This window comes from Rhododendron vialii, chromosome 2a, assembly GCF_030253575.1.
Source record: "Rhododendron vialii isolate Sample 1 chromosome 2a, ASM3025357v1".
Taxonomy (NCBI): Eukaryota; Viridiplantae; Streptophyta; class Magnoliopsida; order Ericales; family Ericaceae; genus Rhododendron; species Rhododendron vialii.
Window position 1 is genome coordinate 42,186,455 of NC_080558.1, and position 17,928 is coordinate 42,204,382.

The 17,928-nt window shown below is 38.4% G+C and overlaps 2 protein-coding genes across 6 annotated transcripts; one reads left to right on the top strand and one right to left on the bottom strand.

Annotated features, from left to right (window-relative positions):
• Positions 1-1,068: 1,068 nt before the first annotated feature.
• Positions 1,069-5,985, bottom strand: LOC131317837 (uncharacterized). 3 transcript variants are annotated; one of them, XM_058347508.1, is made up of 2 exons: positions 5,922-5,985; positions 1,069-1,637 (listed from the first exon to the last, which is right to left on the bottom strand). In XM_058347508.1, exon 2 carries the CDS (start codon positions 1,632-1,634, stop codon positions 1,239-1,241), a length of 396 nt encoding a protein of 131 aa, XP_058203491.1. In that variant the 5' UTR covers positions 1,635-1,637; positions 5,922-5,985; the 3' UTR covers positions 1,069-1,238. The 3 variants fall into 3 exon arrangements, with proteins under 3 accessions (XP_058203491.1, XP_058203490.1, XP_058203492.1); XM_058347507.1 differs by lacking the exon at positions 5,922-5,985 and adding an exon at positions 5,247-5,306; XM_058347509.1 differs by lacking the exon at positions 5,922-5,985 and adding an exon at positions 2,682-2,704.
• A 1,514-nt stretch (positions 5,986-7,499) lies between these two features.
• Positions 7,500-17,561, top strand: LOC131317840 (F-box/LRR-repeat protein 25-like). Of its 3 annotated transcripts, XM_058347511.1 has the most exons (7): positions 7,500-7,658; positions 8,552-8,700; positions 8,806-9,762; positions 10,440-10,589; positions 10,954-11,264; positions 11,370-11,589; positions 14,061-17,561. In XM_058347511.1, exons 2-6 carry the CDS (start codon positions 8,668-8,670, stop codon positions 11,377-11,379), a joined length of 1,461 nt encoding a protein of 486 aa, XP_058203494.1. In that variant the 5' UTR covers positions 7,500-7,658; positions 8,552-8,667; the 3' UTR covers positions 11,380-11,589; positions 14,061-17,561. The 3 variants fall into 3 exon arrangements, with proteins under 3 accessions (XP_058203494.1, XP_058203496.1, XP_058203495.1); XM_058347513.1 differs by lacking the exons at positions 11,370-11,589; positions 14,061-17,561 and having other exon boundaries at positions 11,130-11,265; XM_058347512.1 differs by lacking the exons at positions 10,954-11,264; positions 11,370-11,589; positions 14,061-17,561 and adding an exon at positions 10,788-10,941.
• Positions 17,562-17,928: the final 367 nt, after the last annotated feature.

Consider the following 17,928-nt stretch of genomic DNA (forward strand, 5'->3'; position numbering starts at 1 on the left):
TTTTTCCGTTGCTTTCAATGCTTCAGAACAGGATGGGATCCTTCAGAACTATCAAACCATTGCTTGGATCTCGATAAAAAACGAAATAATATATCACTGCTTGGATCTTTGACAAGCAGTTTTTTCCAAGTAAAAGGAGGCCTTTTTAGCATGATGCTTATTTGCTTTACACAAGAATCATACAATAGAGCAGCGCTACAGTTCCCGACGGGGGAATCCCGACCGGATTCCCGACGGCCTACCGGGTCCACTCCGGCCACCGGACGGCTAATCTGAGCCGTCTAAAAATTCTAAAAAAAAAACACCGAGTGGGCCTGCGCGGGAATCAACGGCATCCGATGTGTATAGGTGGCCGATCCAAGCACTCCATTTTTGTGTGTATAACACTCCATAGAATTTTTGGACGGCTCAGATCAGCCGTTCGGTGGCCGGAGTGGGCCCGGCGGGAATTCGGTCGGGATTTCCCGTCGGGAACCTCAGACTTTTCGCATACAATACGAGTGCCGCGCGCGCAGAGAGAGAGAGAGAGAGAGAGAGAGAGAGAGAGAGAGAGAGTCATTGATCTTAGGCCACGCTCACCACAGGCCATCATTCAGTTGGTTTGATGACAGAAATCAGGGGCATCAGTTGAGGCAAGACTTATCATGGACGGACACAGACACGGAAGGGAAATTTTAAAAAAATGAACACGAGCACGGCGGGAGACATGCCACATGTATATTTATTTATATTTTTTTTCAAGTTTAAATGACAAAATATGGACAAAACGAAAAATTCATAGTTCCAATAACATTCAAACAAAACAAGACATTCATAAGTTCATTACAACCCTATTGAAAAATTATAGTTTCACCCTTGAATTTAAAAAAAATTACAGTTTAGCCCCCAATTTTTAAAAAAAAACACAGTTTGACCCCCAATTTTTTTTAAAAAAATACACTTTGACCCCCACTGTGTACCTCTCACAAATTTAAATTAAATTATGAGATACGTGTTCCGTCGTATCCGACACTGCAATATGTTGACCTCTAGAGGTGTCGGTGCTTCATAGGGCAAGACCAATGAAACTACTTTCAAATTGCAAGCTTTTTCATCACAAAAGCTTCAATATTAATCCTGCATAAAACAACGTATTGTATTCGGAAAGAGAAAAACAAATCAAACAGCAAGGAGAGAGCCATCCTCTAAAATCTACTAATGTGCGGCATATTACCAAATCAAAGATAGCACAACCGAATCTAATCATCGGCCTTGGCCCTGGCCTCCTCTTCATTCATCTTCTTCTGCCACCTTCTCTTCCTGTAATCTGCCAACATCTGAGGCATCTTCTGCATTAACTCAGCAGTACGGGCCCGCTTTTCTGCCGATATCTTATCATGTTTATGCCCCTTCCTCTTAGTTCTCATCTCTTTCCGTGCTGGATCATAAGGCCAGTCTTGATCGGCAAGAAGGACTTCTTTGCGGATACGAGCTCTGTGGCGGGCACTGATGCTCAGTGGCTTCCATGCCCCAAGCTCCCAATAACCCCAAACGCCCTTAGCAAACTCATCCTTGTACTTTGCCAACTTTGCTTGCCAAGGATACTGGTACTCCCCAACAGCTTTTGATATAGACTTTACTGCTTTTCCAGCCATTATCTGCCACAATATACCGGAAGAGGTAATTCAGAAACTGTTTAAAGTCCTACTGAGGAAGACAAGTTATTTTACTTTAATGAACATGGAACTAAATGCCACGCCATATCCTTAAAAAGCCACTAAAAGAGATGGGACCATTCAGGGAGTATAATTCGATGAAGAAAACTTTTAACGAGTTCATATTCACATCCTTTGCTCAAGGCGCAGCATTTCAGCCACACTAGCAACCTAAATTACCTGACTCTTCAAGTTTTGTCAAGTAACATGTCTTTGACAGGCGATACCAGGATATGAATACGAATTCCTTGTCTCTGACTTGTATAAGTGAACATCTACCCAATATCTACATCAATTCCCAAATGTCACTATGCAAATTATTTCATTCTCATATCCCTTGTGGGGATACATGACAGTTTAGGTTCAATACCCCAATATGAGAGATTAGAGTTCAGGTGTATCCCAACAATTATCTACTACAAATATCCTCTTTTAAAAGTAAATGAAGTATTTAAGAATCAAGAAGTCTAATCCTTTCTTCTTGTCCTTGACTCCTAGTACATGAGCATCAAATGAATCTAACACGCGGACCTCAGATCAGATGCCCATAACCGAGTCCATGTAGAATAGCCAAACCAAACCGAGCCTTGTGTCCCAATCAATTGGGGTCGGCTACATAAATCCTTTTTTGTCCATTGAGCTTTGTCCAGGGCTACCTGTACACTTAGGTTCAGTAACCCCAAATCTTTCCGTGTCACGGCATCCAAAGTCAGTTTAGGTCTTCCTCTTTCCCAAGCCCTACTATCCACTATTATCATGTCACTCTAAATACTAAGCCAACGCACCAACCAGTGTTACATCAATGCCAACGAAAAATACAAGCAACAAATAAATTTGAACACAAATTCTACAAGTTTTGGCTCATATACCTTGATTTAAATTTGAAGGTAGAACATACATTTCCTAGACTCCAATAACAAAACTACATTGATAAACAGGGACTGGGAGAAGGGATAAGCAAAGTCAAGCTAAGCATACATTACCTACCAGGCAGATATAAGGAAACGAATGAAACTAAACAAGTCTTGACCCCATATGAGACTTCCTAAACAAGTCACAAAGAATGAAAGAAATGTCTTTTATAATTGATTAAGATAAAATGGCAGTACTTACCAAAAAGAGAAAGAAGATAAAATGGCAGTACTTACCAAAAAAAGAAAGAAGATAAAATGGCAGTACTTACCAAAAAAAGAAAGAAGATAAAATGGCAGTAGCCTTTCAGGGTAAAAATATGATACTCCTACATATCAACAAATTAACTTTCAAGAATGATTAGTGCCCTTAACAGTTGACAACATTTTCACAAAAACAATTAGATGCTTCAACTAGCAGTCTCACATTCAGGCCAATATAAAACCAAAAGAGAAACAAACACCACTTTATTTGCTGGAGCAAGAGATCAAGTCACTAACGGGTACATACTGTGGGGTCAGGGGCAAAATGGAGTGAGACGGTTCACTTGTTAGCAAGGAACACAAGCATACTCCCAATAATAACTCACATCACATTTAGCATCAGTGCACTGCTCAGTAGGAGTGGACACTACTGCCCAGATGAGCACAAAATTTGTGAAAGCCCTTTACACCCATGATGATATTCAAGGTCCAGGATACCACATTCGCACAGGACAGGAAATGAAATCATCACACCAACCCTGCCCTTGCTCCACACAGCACAACATGGAAAAAAACTAAAGGAATGACTACAACAATAACAAGCACATAAGAAAGCAATATATCTATAGAAAATGTGACAGCTACTACTTTCCCAAACCAAAAAATTTGTTGAAATACAGACTTAACATGACAAAATTCAGTAGTGTTGGGCTGTTGGCTACCCAGTATTAGGAATAACAAAAGGTGGGAAACATTCCAAGATATCCAACGCAAAACCATGCTTCTGTGACCAATGAAAATTCTAACACACTCCCCACTCTGTACATCCCACAATCGAACTGTTTTGTCACTAGATCCCGTCGCAATGTAATTGCAGTTTTCATGCCACTGTACACACTGTAATGAAATGGCAAATTGTAAATCATCTCTTTATGGTTAAATTTGGCCTAGTGCCTGAAAATTTAGCAAGAGAAACTGAAAAGAAAGCTCACACATGAATGCAACTATATCAGGGGAAGTCTTAAGAGCACTGAATGCAACTAATCAAATTAAAATTCTGCAATAAAGGCACTCAGTGACTTGGACACAATGCAAGGAAAACTAGAAGCAATGTATGTTGAGACAGGTCATACTGTTATAGCGAGATATGAAAAAATGCAACTATAAAGGATGCAAGTATGAAAGTTGGAAAAAAGATAAAAACCAGGTAGAGAAACCAAGTTTATTTCTTCCTTATAAATGGAGACCGGGACTTATATCCAGTAGATGGGAGGAAAACAGACAATGTAAGAGCCACAAAAGAAGAGGGAAGAGATAATAAATTAAGTTCTAGAAAAAGAAAATCATCTAATCAACTTCAAGGATTCTACCTCTGCGATGTCTGATATCCTAGTGTTCATACAAACAAATTTCTTATTGGTCAGGTTGACTCAGTAGCAAGTGAAACCAGAATGAAAAGACACTTAAAACAGAAGTCCTTGCATGCCCCGATGGTCTGACCTGAAGACCAAATTTAAATGCTACATCGATAATGAGGAATCATAAAAAAAACTTTGGCCGCAAATAGGTGAACCCTTAAAATGCACACTCCAGCATGACATAGATGTCTGCCTCTTCATTCTTCCTTTTTTGGTTGCCATATAAGTTACCGTCGAGTTTTGCAGCCACATCACATCAGGTTTTACCAAGGAAAATACTGAAAGGGACAAAAAGGAAAAATGGAAAAACAGAAATTCCAAACCTTCCGTTCTCTTTAGTTGGTAATTTAACTGTTATTCATAAGAAGGCCAAACGTTAATTGCATGGCTTGATTTACATGACCTCAGACTTTGTGAGCTACGACACTTATAGGTTATGCCAAAAGGTGCTCAACATCATTTCATATGATTTACAACTGGGATTTAGACCACAACAAATGATAATTATAAGTAGACAACTGTGAGAGAAAGAGACTACTCACATCCATGTCAGATAAGTGTCATCGATTTGCCCTGGAGGCCCAAAGGAGGAATGACTACTGCATCTCTCTGGGTGATGGGCCTAACGGACCAAATTTAAGGCCCTAGTGAAAACAGGCCGGTCCTTAATAAGCCCCCAACCGAAAATAAAACAAGCCCGCTAAGTCATATAATTCGAGTGCCCTTGCGTGTGGGTGAGTGAGCGAGAATGTGTCATTGAAAAACATTCCAAACAACTAAAATGTGTCATTGAAAAACATTCCAAACAACTAAAATTAAGGAGAGCGATGATTGAGAACGCGAGCGCATAGCGTTGATTAAGAGTGGGTGCAAAGAATATTTTAGAAGATTATGTATATGGCTAAACTTTATCATATTGAAACTTTCTTTTTTGGCAAAATAAATGTACCATGTTAAATGAAAGTGTCTGGATATTCGTGTTTCAAATAGTATTGTACCATGTTAAATGAGAGAGAGACCAGCAAGCAACGACGACGGGCAAGTTCGGCGGCAGCGACAATCATTGGCGATGATCGGAGACAGAGAGGCGACGGGCGACCACGATGGCTTTCTCCTTTGGACGACTGGTAACAAGTTTATTTAGGGCAAAAGAGACTGGATATAAACTTAATAAAAATTACACTGAAGACCTTTTATTATCTCAACACAACATTAAGGCCCTATCTGCCTAGCTCCGCCTAACAAGCCGCCTATTGATCAATAACTGTTGTCCTCTAATTTATTAAGGACTGTAACCTTTTTTGTTCTTCCTATTTTCCTGAAAATATTTGATACAAGAACAAACAATTAGGATGAGAATGACAAAAGCTCTGAAGCCTCAACCACTCTCCTCTCCTGCCTTTGCTTCCTCAAAACTCAGGGGTCCTAATTTACACTTGTAACATAAGGTGGTGAACAACCATATAGTTTCCATAAACAAGATTATGAATTTGAAGTGCAATAATTCATGATATGAATGAGATTGATAATGTGTAAAGTAATAGCAGATGCTATTGACGTTTTCTAAAAGGTTTAGACGGAGATATCACATTAAAAATAGAAAGTTATTAGGAAACAGAACAATGTAAGTAAATCGACTTCAAACAAACCCCACAGTATTGGGCAAACACTGGGATGAAGGTAAACTGATTTACCTATAAAGGTTGTTCAATTGTTGCCTTAGACAATTCCTTCGACTGCCGATCGTAACCCTAGATATTTAGTACGGGTGGTCAGTGAAGGGGCCAACAGCTTGGAAGACGAGGAGGAACACAAGGGAGAACCGGTGAGAAATCAAACCTGAAGAGAGAGCGAGAGAGAGAGAGAGAGCTAGGGTTTTGGTATAGCCAACGATGGAGAAGGGGAGCACGATGGAGACAAGGGTGGAGAAAATAGTACTGAGTTTTCAATTTTCTCCTTAAGGCAAACGACGCCGTTTTTTTCTTAAAGGATAGGACTGCCAGAAAATTTCATGGTCACCATATTTTCTTTTTCTTATAGCATCCACAATGTAATAATCAAACTAAAAGATTGCTAAATTTAGCAATAGCTGCTTAAAAAAGTGCTCACATTGTAATAATCAAATTTAGCAACCTCTTAGCAACTCATTAGATTTTGACCTTTGATTAACCAAACTTAACAACTTTTACCAATAATCAAAACTCAATAACCAAACTCAATAACCAAATTCAAAACTAAAAAATTAAAAAACATCTCACATTAGAATCGTCCCATCGAGACGAATAATTTGGTGTGATCGGGTGCGTGATTGGAACTCGTTTGCAATTGGACATAGATGCATTGCGTATTGTGGGGGTTTTTTTTATAGGGATACAAAAATAACCAATGTGGAGATCAAGTTTGTTAAGGTTTGATTATGAACTAAATGAATAATCAAATGCTGACGTGACACATTTTGATTATCGATTTTGATTATTCCCATTGCGGATGCTCTTATTTTACCTCTTATTTCTAATTCTAAATTCTGTTTTATTTTTTGATTGCTTATATATTTTAATTTATAATAAATTTCATAGTTTTGCAAACTTTGTATAATAAAACTAATTGAAATCTATCAAATAAGATATACTCCCTCCGTCCCATAATATTTGTCCGGTCCGCGAAACGAGGACTACAAAATAATGCATTTCTGTCGAGAAAAAATTTAAATTTTTTTCATAAGTTAAAAGAACTGGTCGAGATCTAGTAAATTATTGATTTTTTTTTCAACTTTTCTTAAAAAATAGTATTATTTTTACGTCTCCGTTTTGCGAATCGGATAAATATTGTGGAACGAAAGAAGTATATTACATATTTTTTAAGATTTATATTAAAATATTTAAACAATTAAAAATAGCACACCAAACAAATTCTTATTAGTATTTTTTAAGAGCTCTTAGTGGAACAATGGTTCTTATTTTTACTTCCAAACTTGCAAAATAAATAAGTACTTATTGCATAAGAAGGTTTTGCGAAACGCTGGAACGATTATACTTCGTAAATAGATGAATTTGAATGAGTCCAAATCAATAAGTGGTATACTTTTATCGATTACTTTCCGATCATTCATTTCACACACATGTATGAGGTCTATTCTACAATTAAATGTATGAAACCGACATATATAATATATATGAGAGATGATGCGGTCGGGAAAGTGGTCGGTAGGAGTGCATTGCTCGGGTCCAAATTGCCACCTATATTCGGACGGGTGAACCAGAATTCCAAATTCTTTTGTCCCAGCCAAAAGACCGATTTTCCGTTACCGTAGTTATCTTCTCTCTCTCTCTCTCTCTCTCTCTCTAGCCATAACACGATGGAGGCTCCTCCGTCACAGATCTCGTAATCTCTCTCTGAGAAAAGCGGTCCAGAGCTTTTCCGGTGCTTTTGTAGTAAGTGAATTTCTGAATCTTCTTTTTCTTGACCTCCCTCCTCCTCCTTGCTTTCTAGTTCATAACTATTAGTATTTTCTTTAAAATATTGCTCCTTTATCAGGTATCTGTTTGCGCATATACATACATAACATACATTCATACATAAATACATATGATATATATATCCGTGTATATATATGTACGGATATATGTATAACATGTATATATTCTACTTCTTGTCTAGTATTCAACTCCAGATTGTGTATACTGTGCGACGCGAAAAACTAGGGTTTCAGTACTTACCCAAACAAAACTAGGGTTTTCGCTCTGACTTAGAATCTGAAATCACGACTAAGCAGTTGGGTGGTTTCATACTTGGATTTGAGGAATTAACTGAAAATGACCACACTTTTATTGTCTGTGGTACATTTATTTTCTCCTTTTTGCATCATTTATCTAGAGTTGTTCCCATTCGATGCACGGGAACATACAAAATCTCGTATTATCGTGTTATGAACAGTTTTATGTTGTATCTGTAAAGAATTAATCCAAAATTTCCTACATGTCAGGATCCCACAGTGGGAAAAAAGATTAAGGGCTTAAGGGGCCCACGCGTTGCCTCTTTTCAGAGTTTGATGGTACATGATAAATTGGAGTACTTTAGAGTTTGACATCCTCGGAATTTTTCATCGTTTCGAAAATATGTGGTTATTAAATGTTTCACTATTCATGTTCCAGTGTGAAACTAATCCTAACTGGTTTTATGTTATCCTTTTTTATTCAGTGGGAAACTGTCTCTAAGGTGATTTTGTTTTCCATTTGACATAATCTTCATGAGCGTTTGTATCTTGTAGGAGTATATCTTTTGTTTCTGCTCACTTCTAAACTTTTGTCCTTATTTTTTTGATCAGAAGCTCTAATTGCCGAACATTGTCAAGCTTCAGTACTGTTTTCAGTACTGAAAATCTTCTGTACTCCCAACAAGGATAAGATGACTGCATAAATTTTGCTGGGTTTGTATAGCGTAATGGGTCGAGCGTCAAAAGCTGCTAAAACGATTGTGCGTACCAATTTCTCACATATTTGGAAGGATAATTAGTTACTAAATTTTGACACAAAGATAGTCACTTCCTTAGTTTGCTGACGCTTGCTTTTGATTGGGCAGAGAAAGAATGATCAACTTATTGAACTACCAGATGGGGTACTTTCCACCATCATCTCTATGCTGACATTGAAAGATGCTGTGAGGACAAGTGTCTTATCTAAGCAATGGAGATTCATCTGGATTTGTCATTCTGACCTCTGGTTCGATTCTGCTAATGTACTTGGGAGGCTAGTTTCCTCCAACAGCATATCCGAGTCAGAGAAAAAATTACAGACATGTAAGTTTCTAGAGCGGGTCAATCAATTTATGCATCAGCGATGCAAAGGCACAAAAGTAGACTCTTTTGCCCTCCATTTTTGCTTAGGCAAGGATTCTGCTCCTCACATAGACCAATGGATCAGTTCTGCAATAACAAAGGGAGTTGAGAATATCGATCTTGATTTATCAGAGTCATGTATTTTTATGGCGGATCATTATTCTTCTACTGCGTCAGAAGGGTCAGAAGAATACGAGTTCCCCATCCGGCTTCTTGCTGCTGCTGGGGAAAAAAGCAGGGTAAAGCATCTGCAACTTACCTCATGTGGCCTCATTGCTCCTCTAGATTCCAACAGTCTCACCTCCCTTGTTACCATTCAACTGGAACATGTAAAAATAGGTGATGAGCAGCTGGAGAGTCTCTTGTCAGCTTGCTTGTTTCTTGAAGGACTAAGTTTGCATCTGTGCAATTGTCTCTTCGAATTGAATTTTATTGCTCCAAACCTCCGGTTGAAGCGTTTGAGCATACATGACTGTTTCAGATTGCAGAAAATGGAACTACGCGCCAAAAATCTTGCTTTGTTTGAATATACCGGTCACTTGATTTTATTTTACTTCAAAGATGTACCAAGGTTGGCTGAGGCCTTTCTGAATTTCACTACTGACAGCAGGCTGGATGGTGCAGCTTATGCTCTGACAAAATTTGTGAGTGATGTTCCTCAATTGGAGACACTAAATTTAGTCTCGGTACTGGCTATGAAGGTAAAATGTGAAATCTGTGTATAATATCTCTGGGCATTTTCAATCGACATTTTAGGAATTTGTGATGGTGATAGACCTGAAACTTTTACAATTGTGACTAGTGATTTTTGTCCTTCCTTTTCAATTCAAGTCAATTCGTGTCGCTATTTGTCATCTGTGCTAAATGCACTCGCATACAGGTGTTGGCGACGTTGTGTATCCAAGAATCGCATTCCTCTAATTTCCATCTCTAGGACTATGGGACATCCTGAAAATATATTTACTTCATAATGGATTTCTTTTATTCGCTATAGTAAAGGTGTTTAGTGTTTAGGTCGTGTCTCAGGACACTTCATGGATAGAGTTCTATGTATAGTTCATGGTAAATAACAAATTACTAAATGTGCATGCTAGGCGAATGTCCAATTGAATATTTTAGTGAATCTCTCAGCACGGATCTTAAACCCTTATCTAAGTGGCTAGTGTCAGACATTTGTACTTTATACACTAGCTTAGAAGAGTCCATGTAATATTTTGTGTCGTTGCTGGATCTAATTCGTTTTCGTTGGATTATTACGAAGAGTTAAATATTATAAACTTTGCATACTCAACTTGTATATATGAACACTCTTTTGTCTAGTCTTTATTTGTTTATTTATTTTTGGGTATATGCTTAGTTCATAATCTTTCTGTTTTAGGTGGTAAAGCTTCCGGAAACTGTACCTACTACATTCACCAATATCAGGGAATTGGTGCTGACCATTTTTCCTTTTGACGATGAAGACAAACTCTGCTGGAGTAATTATATCCTGAAGAATTTCCCTGTGTTGTATAAACTGCAGCTAAATGTAAGTGTTTGCGCACTCCATCCGTCTTTACATGTTTGTCCCCTTTGGATAGCCGTGTTCTTTTATTTGCTGAACACATACTCTGTGTTTGTGATTTTTTTCAAAGTTTTTCAGCCAATCAACATATATCTGTCAAAACAAAATAATAAGTTAGAGAAATTAGAACAAATTAAATTCAAGCATAGTGACAACTTTTAGATGTCTGGAAGGAAAATTGACAAAGGGGGCCTGGCGGGAGCATTTCTGTTTCTAACACGAGGAAGCTCAAACAAGTTGTCTATGCTGAATGTTGCCTTATATGTGCTGGTTAAGTATCGATGAACAAAACAACTGACTCGCTTCAAACAAAATATTGTCTTAACAGTTGTTTTGCGCAAACTTTATTAAACAACCAAAGGAGATCGGGAGGATCCTTCATGACTGCCCTCATAACCATCTCACTGAGCTAGAGATTAATGGGTTTTATGGTAATCACCACGAACAAGTGCTCCTCAAGTATCTGCTTGACAACCTAGTCGAACTGAAAGTTCTTGCGGTCAGCCCTTGCCAGAAGGTCTACAAGGGATTCAACAGCTGGCTTTATGAAGAAGCAAACTTGTGGTATAAAGTTCGAATGGAGAGCGTCTGTGAGTGGCTTGATGCAGTAGTTCCCCCAACTGTCCGTCTGGAAGTTTGGTGAGTTTGTTTCCGCGATTTTCTAGTGTAGATCATGTAATTATTGTAACTTAGGTGACTTGACCCTTTATCACACTGGGGATAATAGATGATGGTTCGTTGTAGTGCAGTATAACTGTTCAACTGCATTTCTTGTAAATGACTATATGTGGACTCACATTTATCCATTTTGAGGGCTTAAAAGTAAACTGGCACAAGTTGAACTGCTTTGCGGTAGGAACTTCGAGTCCTCATTTTGAAAACCATCATCATCTTCAAGCTTGGAGGGTATCTAACTGGAGCTTCAATCTACTACAAGTTATGACATCATCTACAATGTCAGAAGGTATGTATGGATTCATAATTTACGCATGCCATGAATTGGACATGTTTTAGAAATTCCATGGTGTATTTTTCTGACACTCGGCATTAAAGCAATCTCGGAGCAATGGGTTTTCCGGAAAATAGTGTGTTACAGATAAAAAACACCTTAGTAAAAAGAAGGGCTTTTTTGTATGGATGGTCCCCAAAGTATTTTTGAAATGTCGATTTGGTCTCCAATATACAAACTGCGTCTATTGCATCCCCAACATTTATAATGCGCGTTTAAATGGTCCTTGGAACTAACTCTGTTACCTATTACCGTCAAATACGGGGGTATTTGAGGAATTCCCTCTTTAAACCATCACCCCCACAAAACTTCATCTTCAACCTCATATATATGAATTTTTTTAGAATTTTTTCCACTTCAAGAACTTGTAGGGGCCAATCCCATAGAATTACTAGTATAGTAAGTGAGAATATTTGGAGTTGCGTAGGGGCCCGGGCACTACCTGGCACACCCTTGTGTCTGCCACTGGGTATTTATCCCTTGATTTGATTTTTTTTTTTTTTTTGCAATGTTGCTGCCATGGAGTTTTTTGATCATGCAATCTGATAATCTTTTGTGTTTGTTTTCTCTGTGTGATTTGGGCAAGTTCAATAGTAGTTCGTGTTGTCCATTTATTTCAGTTGGATGCACATTCTTAATAACACTGGATGATAATAAGATGACACTAATAGCTGATTAGATTGGAAGAGGAATGAATTTTTTGCATGATACATTAATTGAGTTATATCATGTAACTAACTTGAGGCATCCCATTAGCATTGGTCTAGCCATAGCCACGTAAAAGATGGATGTTTGTGCAGCTGAGCTTATGGTGAAAGGTGATTAGTTAAATTACTAGCTGACAAGCTTCAAACTGAAGCTGCTTGGAAATTAGTTTTTTAGCTTTTTAAGAAATTATTTTTTACCCAAAAGCAACTTTCGTGACAATGAAATCCATAAGCTGTGGCATTTAGGCTGCAACAAGCTAAATGATTATGGAACATTCTTTTGGCCCTTTGCAAACAAACTTTGACGGTTGACTTTACCCACTTGGTTAAGATGTTCTTTGAAGTTTGAAGCAATACTTATCTGATTAATCTCTCTAGTTGTCCTGTTTTGCACAAGCACGTGCGTCTGTGTTATGCCTTTTTGTTTTTTTCCGTGAGGCAACAGTATATCGTTAACAACATATCAAAAGCGCTAAAGAGTTGAACCTTTGCCCTCAAAAGTCCCAGGGTCTGAAACTATACATCCACCTGCATGTATAGATGTGTGTGCTTTTTACGTGCTCAGGCAAAAATGGATTCTTGAACTCATCTTGCTAAGACCTACTAAGTTGACATTGAAACGATTACTGGGCTATCTTGGTGTAGGAAACTGCTGACAAGTAGTACATATACTAGCGCCTGGGGCACACGATGAGGGCAGTGCAATCCTCCTGTTATAGTTAGAGTGTCATGTGGGTTGAACCCTCATCTAGAGTAATTGGATATTACATGTTGATTATGGAGTGTATCATTCCATTATGGTATGCCTTAATATTCAAAATTCCTTAGAAGAGCCTGAATGCCGCTGCTCTATCTCTCACTAGAACAACCTGAATAAGCTGTGCCAACGGGCCACAGGACCCGGCTTCGCCTTCTTCTTTAGCCCCCAAGCCACAACCTCAGAATCCCACGGTATAGGTTTTTCGTGTCTAAGCCCTGACTTTGAGCTTGGGCTCTTCGCCACCTTGTGGTATGCACTGCTGTGTTTGCTTGCCTCCCCAGATTGCTTCCCACGTTATGTGCGGTAATTCCCATGGTGGATTTGGTGAAATCTTGAGTTGTTTGTCATTTTAGACGCTCAGTACACACACGTGCCATGTGGGACCCCTATCTTAAGTGTGGACCACTCGTGAGGCCTGATGTGTTGGGAACACTTGGTGATACTTATAAGGCACTTACAGTTTGTTTTTGAATGGCTTGCTAAAGCAGCCTTGGTAGTTCTGTTACAAATTCTGCTTTGTCCTCTCCAATATATGATTTGGGTTTTGTTCTAGCGGTAATTGTTGGGGGGTTGCATTCATTTGAATCGTTTTGCGTGTGCATTGAGCATACATGGTTTTCCTTTTCTTTTGGCAGGCATATGGTTTGCCATGTTGCTTTCCAAACGATAATTGCATACACAATGGCAAAAGAACTAAAAGAACCTCAAGAAACCATTGATGAAAAGGGGTTTCAAGAAATTAGGGAACAAAGCTCTTGAGACTTGAGAACTAATGACTATAAACAGTGAAATTTTTTGACTGTAAATTTGTCAGGAATCTTCAATGAGTAGATGACTTATTTCTTCATAAACCCTCTACTAGGTGTTGTTAAGTAGTTAGTATATAACCTGCAAGTTTAGTTAGTACATGTATGCGTGTATTTATTAATTTGAGCTTTAGTACCATTGAATCATTTCAGGTGCTCTGGACGATTTCCAAAACCTCAATCTTGTGTGTGTTTGTGCAGTTGTGTTGATAGGTATAAATCTTTATATGCTTGCGCATGCAACTAGAATTATTCAAAGTTTTGGGATTTGGTTACTGGCTGTGAAGGAAATACATAAACTTGGTGACAGGAGTGGAGACGATGGTGCGAAGAACCCAGAGAGTTCTAGTATGGCTGGTGACGTCCAAGGATTGGGGATGGGTTTGCCTGACTTGAGAAGTAAGAAAAAGGGCAAGCAAAAGGTTTCAAAGGACTCGCATGTATCTTAGGCACTTGATAAGCTGACAGAACAGACTAGGGAGGCTGTCAAGGGTTTGGAGTCGATAGGTACCAGACCTGGTGCAGGGGATATCGAGAATGATGCAATGATGGAGGATTGGGCAAAGCAGTTTGAGGAGCTTGCTGGGACTCAGGTATGTTGCTTAATTTCTGAATCAGGGTTAGAGTTTTGCTTGCCTTAGTTATTGGATTGCAAGATTATCTTTTTTAGTGGTGACTGTGTGCTTAGTAACTGTAGCATTGTGAACTCACTTAGAAACGTAATTTCACCTTGTGTTTCTCAATGTGAATCTGGAATCGCCATGGTGTTTATGATTAAGCGTTTGCGAATCAATTAATGGTTCATTTCCTGGGGCTTGTGCACCCTTCCATGATAAGTTTAATGCATCAGCATAAGGAAACATATTGTGGTTATTTACTTGAAGAAAACCCTTGGAAAATATATCATCAGACCCTTCTTGAAAGCCTTGTGGAAGAGCATTTGAATTACATAATCCACTTCTGATGGTAATCTTCTCTTTTTTTGGCCGAGGTTGGCATGTCAATTGGATTTAATCTGAAAAGATCTGTGTATCGGATCCGGTTATAAAAAAATCTAAACCCAGTCCCAATCAGATTTTTGCAAATCCTTTAACATCAATCCAAAAAATTGGATATCTGTTATGACAATGCTATCCCATTCGTTTATCCTATTCAATAATTAAGCATACAAGCCCAAAATCCATCACTTGAATCTTGAATTTGTATCTAAATACACAACACTTAAAAAAACCAAAATTAAAATTATTGGATTGGACTTGTAAACAGATCGCATATATTCGAATCCGATCTGTTGGTTTTCGGATTGTCGGATTGGCATTGTACTGTATCAGATCCGGTCTGATGGCAGGCTTAAGCTGAGGTACTTGGGAGCTTCTAGATTGTAGCGATTTTAGCAAGCAGGTGAAACTTGGGCATCTGGGTGAAAGGACACTTTCCAGTTAACCCCCCAACACATCACACAGAGAGAAGAATAAGAAAAAAAAAGAAGGGAAAACCTAGAACTTTGCAGACTTGCAGTATCCTCTGATTTGGAAGGAAGCATCCACAAAGAGGCGTGATCCATTCCACTTGAAAAGTTCAGGCTGGGGCTCCAAATTGTGGAATGTGTATAGAATAGTATAAAGCATGGACCTTTTAGCTTCTAAATCAGAAAGTCTAATAGCTTCATTATTAGCAGTAGAAGGGATCAACATTTTGATGGCACAGCTTCTTCCATGTTGCAGTGCCTGTTCTATGAATATTATTGTCTTCCCTTATGCAACCAAATAAATATGCAGAAAACCATTTAGGTGATAAAATTGTGTGGCAGCTACTTGTGAAAGTTTGCATACTCTGTGACAGAGGTTAAGTTTACTTATTGCAAAGATTCCTTAAGTTAGGATAAAGTCTGGTTTGAACTTCGAAGAAAAGTAATTACTTTCTCAACCTCAATATCCTTTCCAGTGTAGCTCATCATCATGCGGGATATAGACATGGTAATAAAAAAATGTTTTAAACTGTTAGTTGGATAGTTTGAAATCAGCAGTTACTCTAGGATTTTTTCCTCCCTGACAGAGTTACTATATACTGTTTTTGAGCTTCTAAAACACACTACGTAAATTTCAAGGCCTTCAAGCATCTAAAGTAGGATTCACTAATTTTTTTTCTTCAGACCAGGTGAGGGCCTTGTCTTATTCCGTGGAATTTGAGCTATCTATCATCATAATTGTTTCAGTAGAGTGAGCACTATCAAGAATTTGTAGAGGATGAAATTTAGCTGAAGAGATCATTTCTTTTGCCACACACAGAAGCATACTTAGACACAGGGTCATTGAGATTTGTCATGGAAATTCCAAGTAATAGACCCACCAGTTACAATTGGTAAATATTGAAATGATATGAAATTCTCTTCGAAAAATCAGTTTTCCAATAGAATTTTCCCCAAATCTTTTTGTAGATCTGTTTGCAGTGTAAAATTCACCATTATGAGGAAAAGGTTAACTAACTACATCATAGGAAATGCCCAACATTTGTTTACAACTACTTTTCCTAATGGCCACAGTACGTGGACAGTTGGAACACAACTACTGGTAGATCTGCTTAGATTCTCAAATATCCTGATTCACCAAACAATCTCTGTTAGAAAACCTAACCACAGAGCAGTGAATTCCATTAATGGTGTTGTCTACTATTGCAAGCATTTGGCACGGTTCATGATTCAATTTGCAGTTTTATTAACAGTTCATAATTTGAGGAGATCTATTTTGGAGAGAATTTGTAGTGAACCATTTCCTGCAAATCAGCTAAATTGTGTGGAGTCTGTATGGTAAGGACCGGCAGCCAGCTGTAAAAGGAGTCGTCATTACTTCACCACTAGACTCCCAAGCCAACCAAGCCTTAAGTCCCAATCAGGTGGGAACTTCACCACCAGCCTCAGATCCCGAAAATGCAAATCAAAACCCCTGGTCAAAATGAATTTTTTCTATAGTCATGATCAAACTTTTTTGAATTATAATTGCATAACATACTAGATTGGTTTTTCTCGTTACTGGGCCATTTTAAAGTTCAAAATCACGTATCTATATCTTTTTTGAGAGCATTTGTTTTTATAACTGGTAGAGGTTGACCATATGCTGCACGATTAGATCTGCATCCACATTGCAACCTGATTGTGATATGTCCTTCTTGAAGGTTAACTCTTCTAGAAAAACTGACACCTTGCATGGTGTCTCCCAGACCTAGTTTAGCTTGCTTGGGCTTTCCTTGGATGAAGGTTTTCTCTTGGATGAAGGTTTTCTTCTCACGCCTTGTAGAAGAAGTGTCTTTTGCCTGTTAGTAGCGCTAACTCAGAATGACAAGTTGAAGGTGGATCACTGTGCTGTGTGCGTGAGTGTGTGTGTAATCCAGAAGCTCCTTATACGAAGCCAGTACCCCCCTTACCCCAAAAGAATATTGCAATACAGTAGTTTATTTTTCCAATCTACTCGGTTGTGAACAGTGAATGGAAGGGGAAAGTGGGGAATTTGGGTGGTTTGATTGTAATGCCCTCATTTTAAATGGCAATAGGATAGGTAACGGAGTTAGCTCTGGGGACTATTTAAACATGCATTATAAGCATTGGGGATGTAATAGACGCGATTTGTATATTGGAGATCAAATTGACATTTTGAAAATACTTTGGGGACTATCCGTACAAAAAAACCGTAAAAGAAGACGCAATCAACATTTTCCCTAATAAACTAAAAGGCACAAGTTGTGAGCCTAGCTAGTAGCATATCTCAAACACCAGCTACCTTTGCAAACAACATTTACGGTCCCTTTAATTTGTAGGGCTGGACGACGGTCCTATCCGGCCCATTTTTGGGTCCACTTTGAACTCATTTCAATTATCGGGGCCCGTTCAATTTATAGGTCTCGTCTATAGCATCAACCGTGCTAAAACTTGTGTATATTTTGAAGTAAATTTGACTCGATTGAAATAACATTGCAACATTGCTCTACATTACAGAACTCATTTTTAACAATATAAAATGCTGTTCAA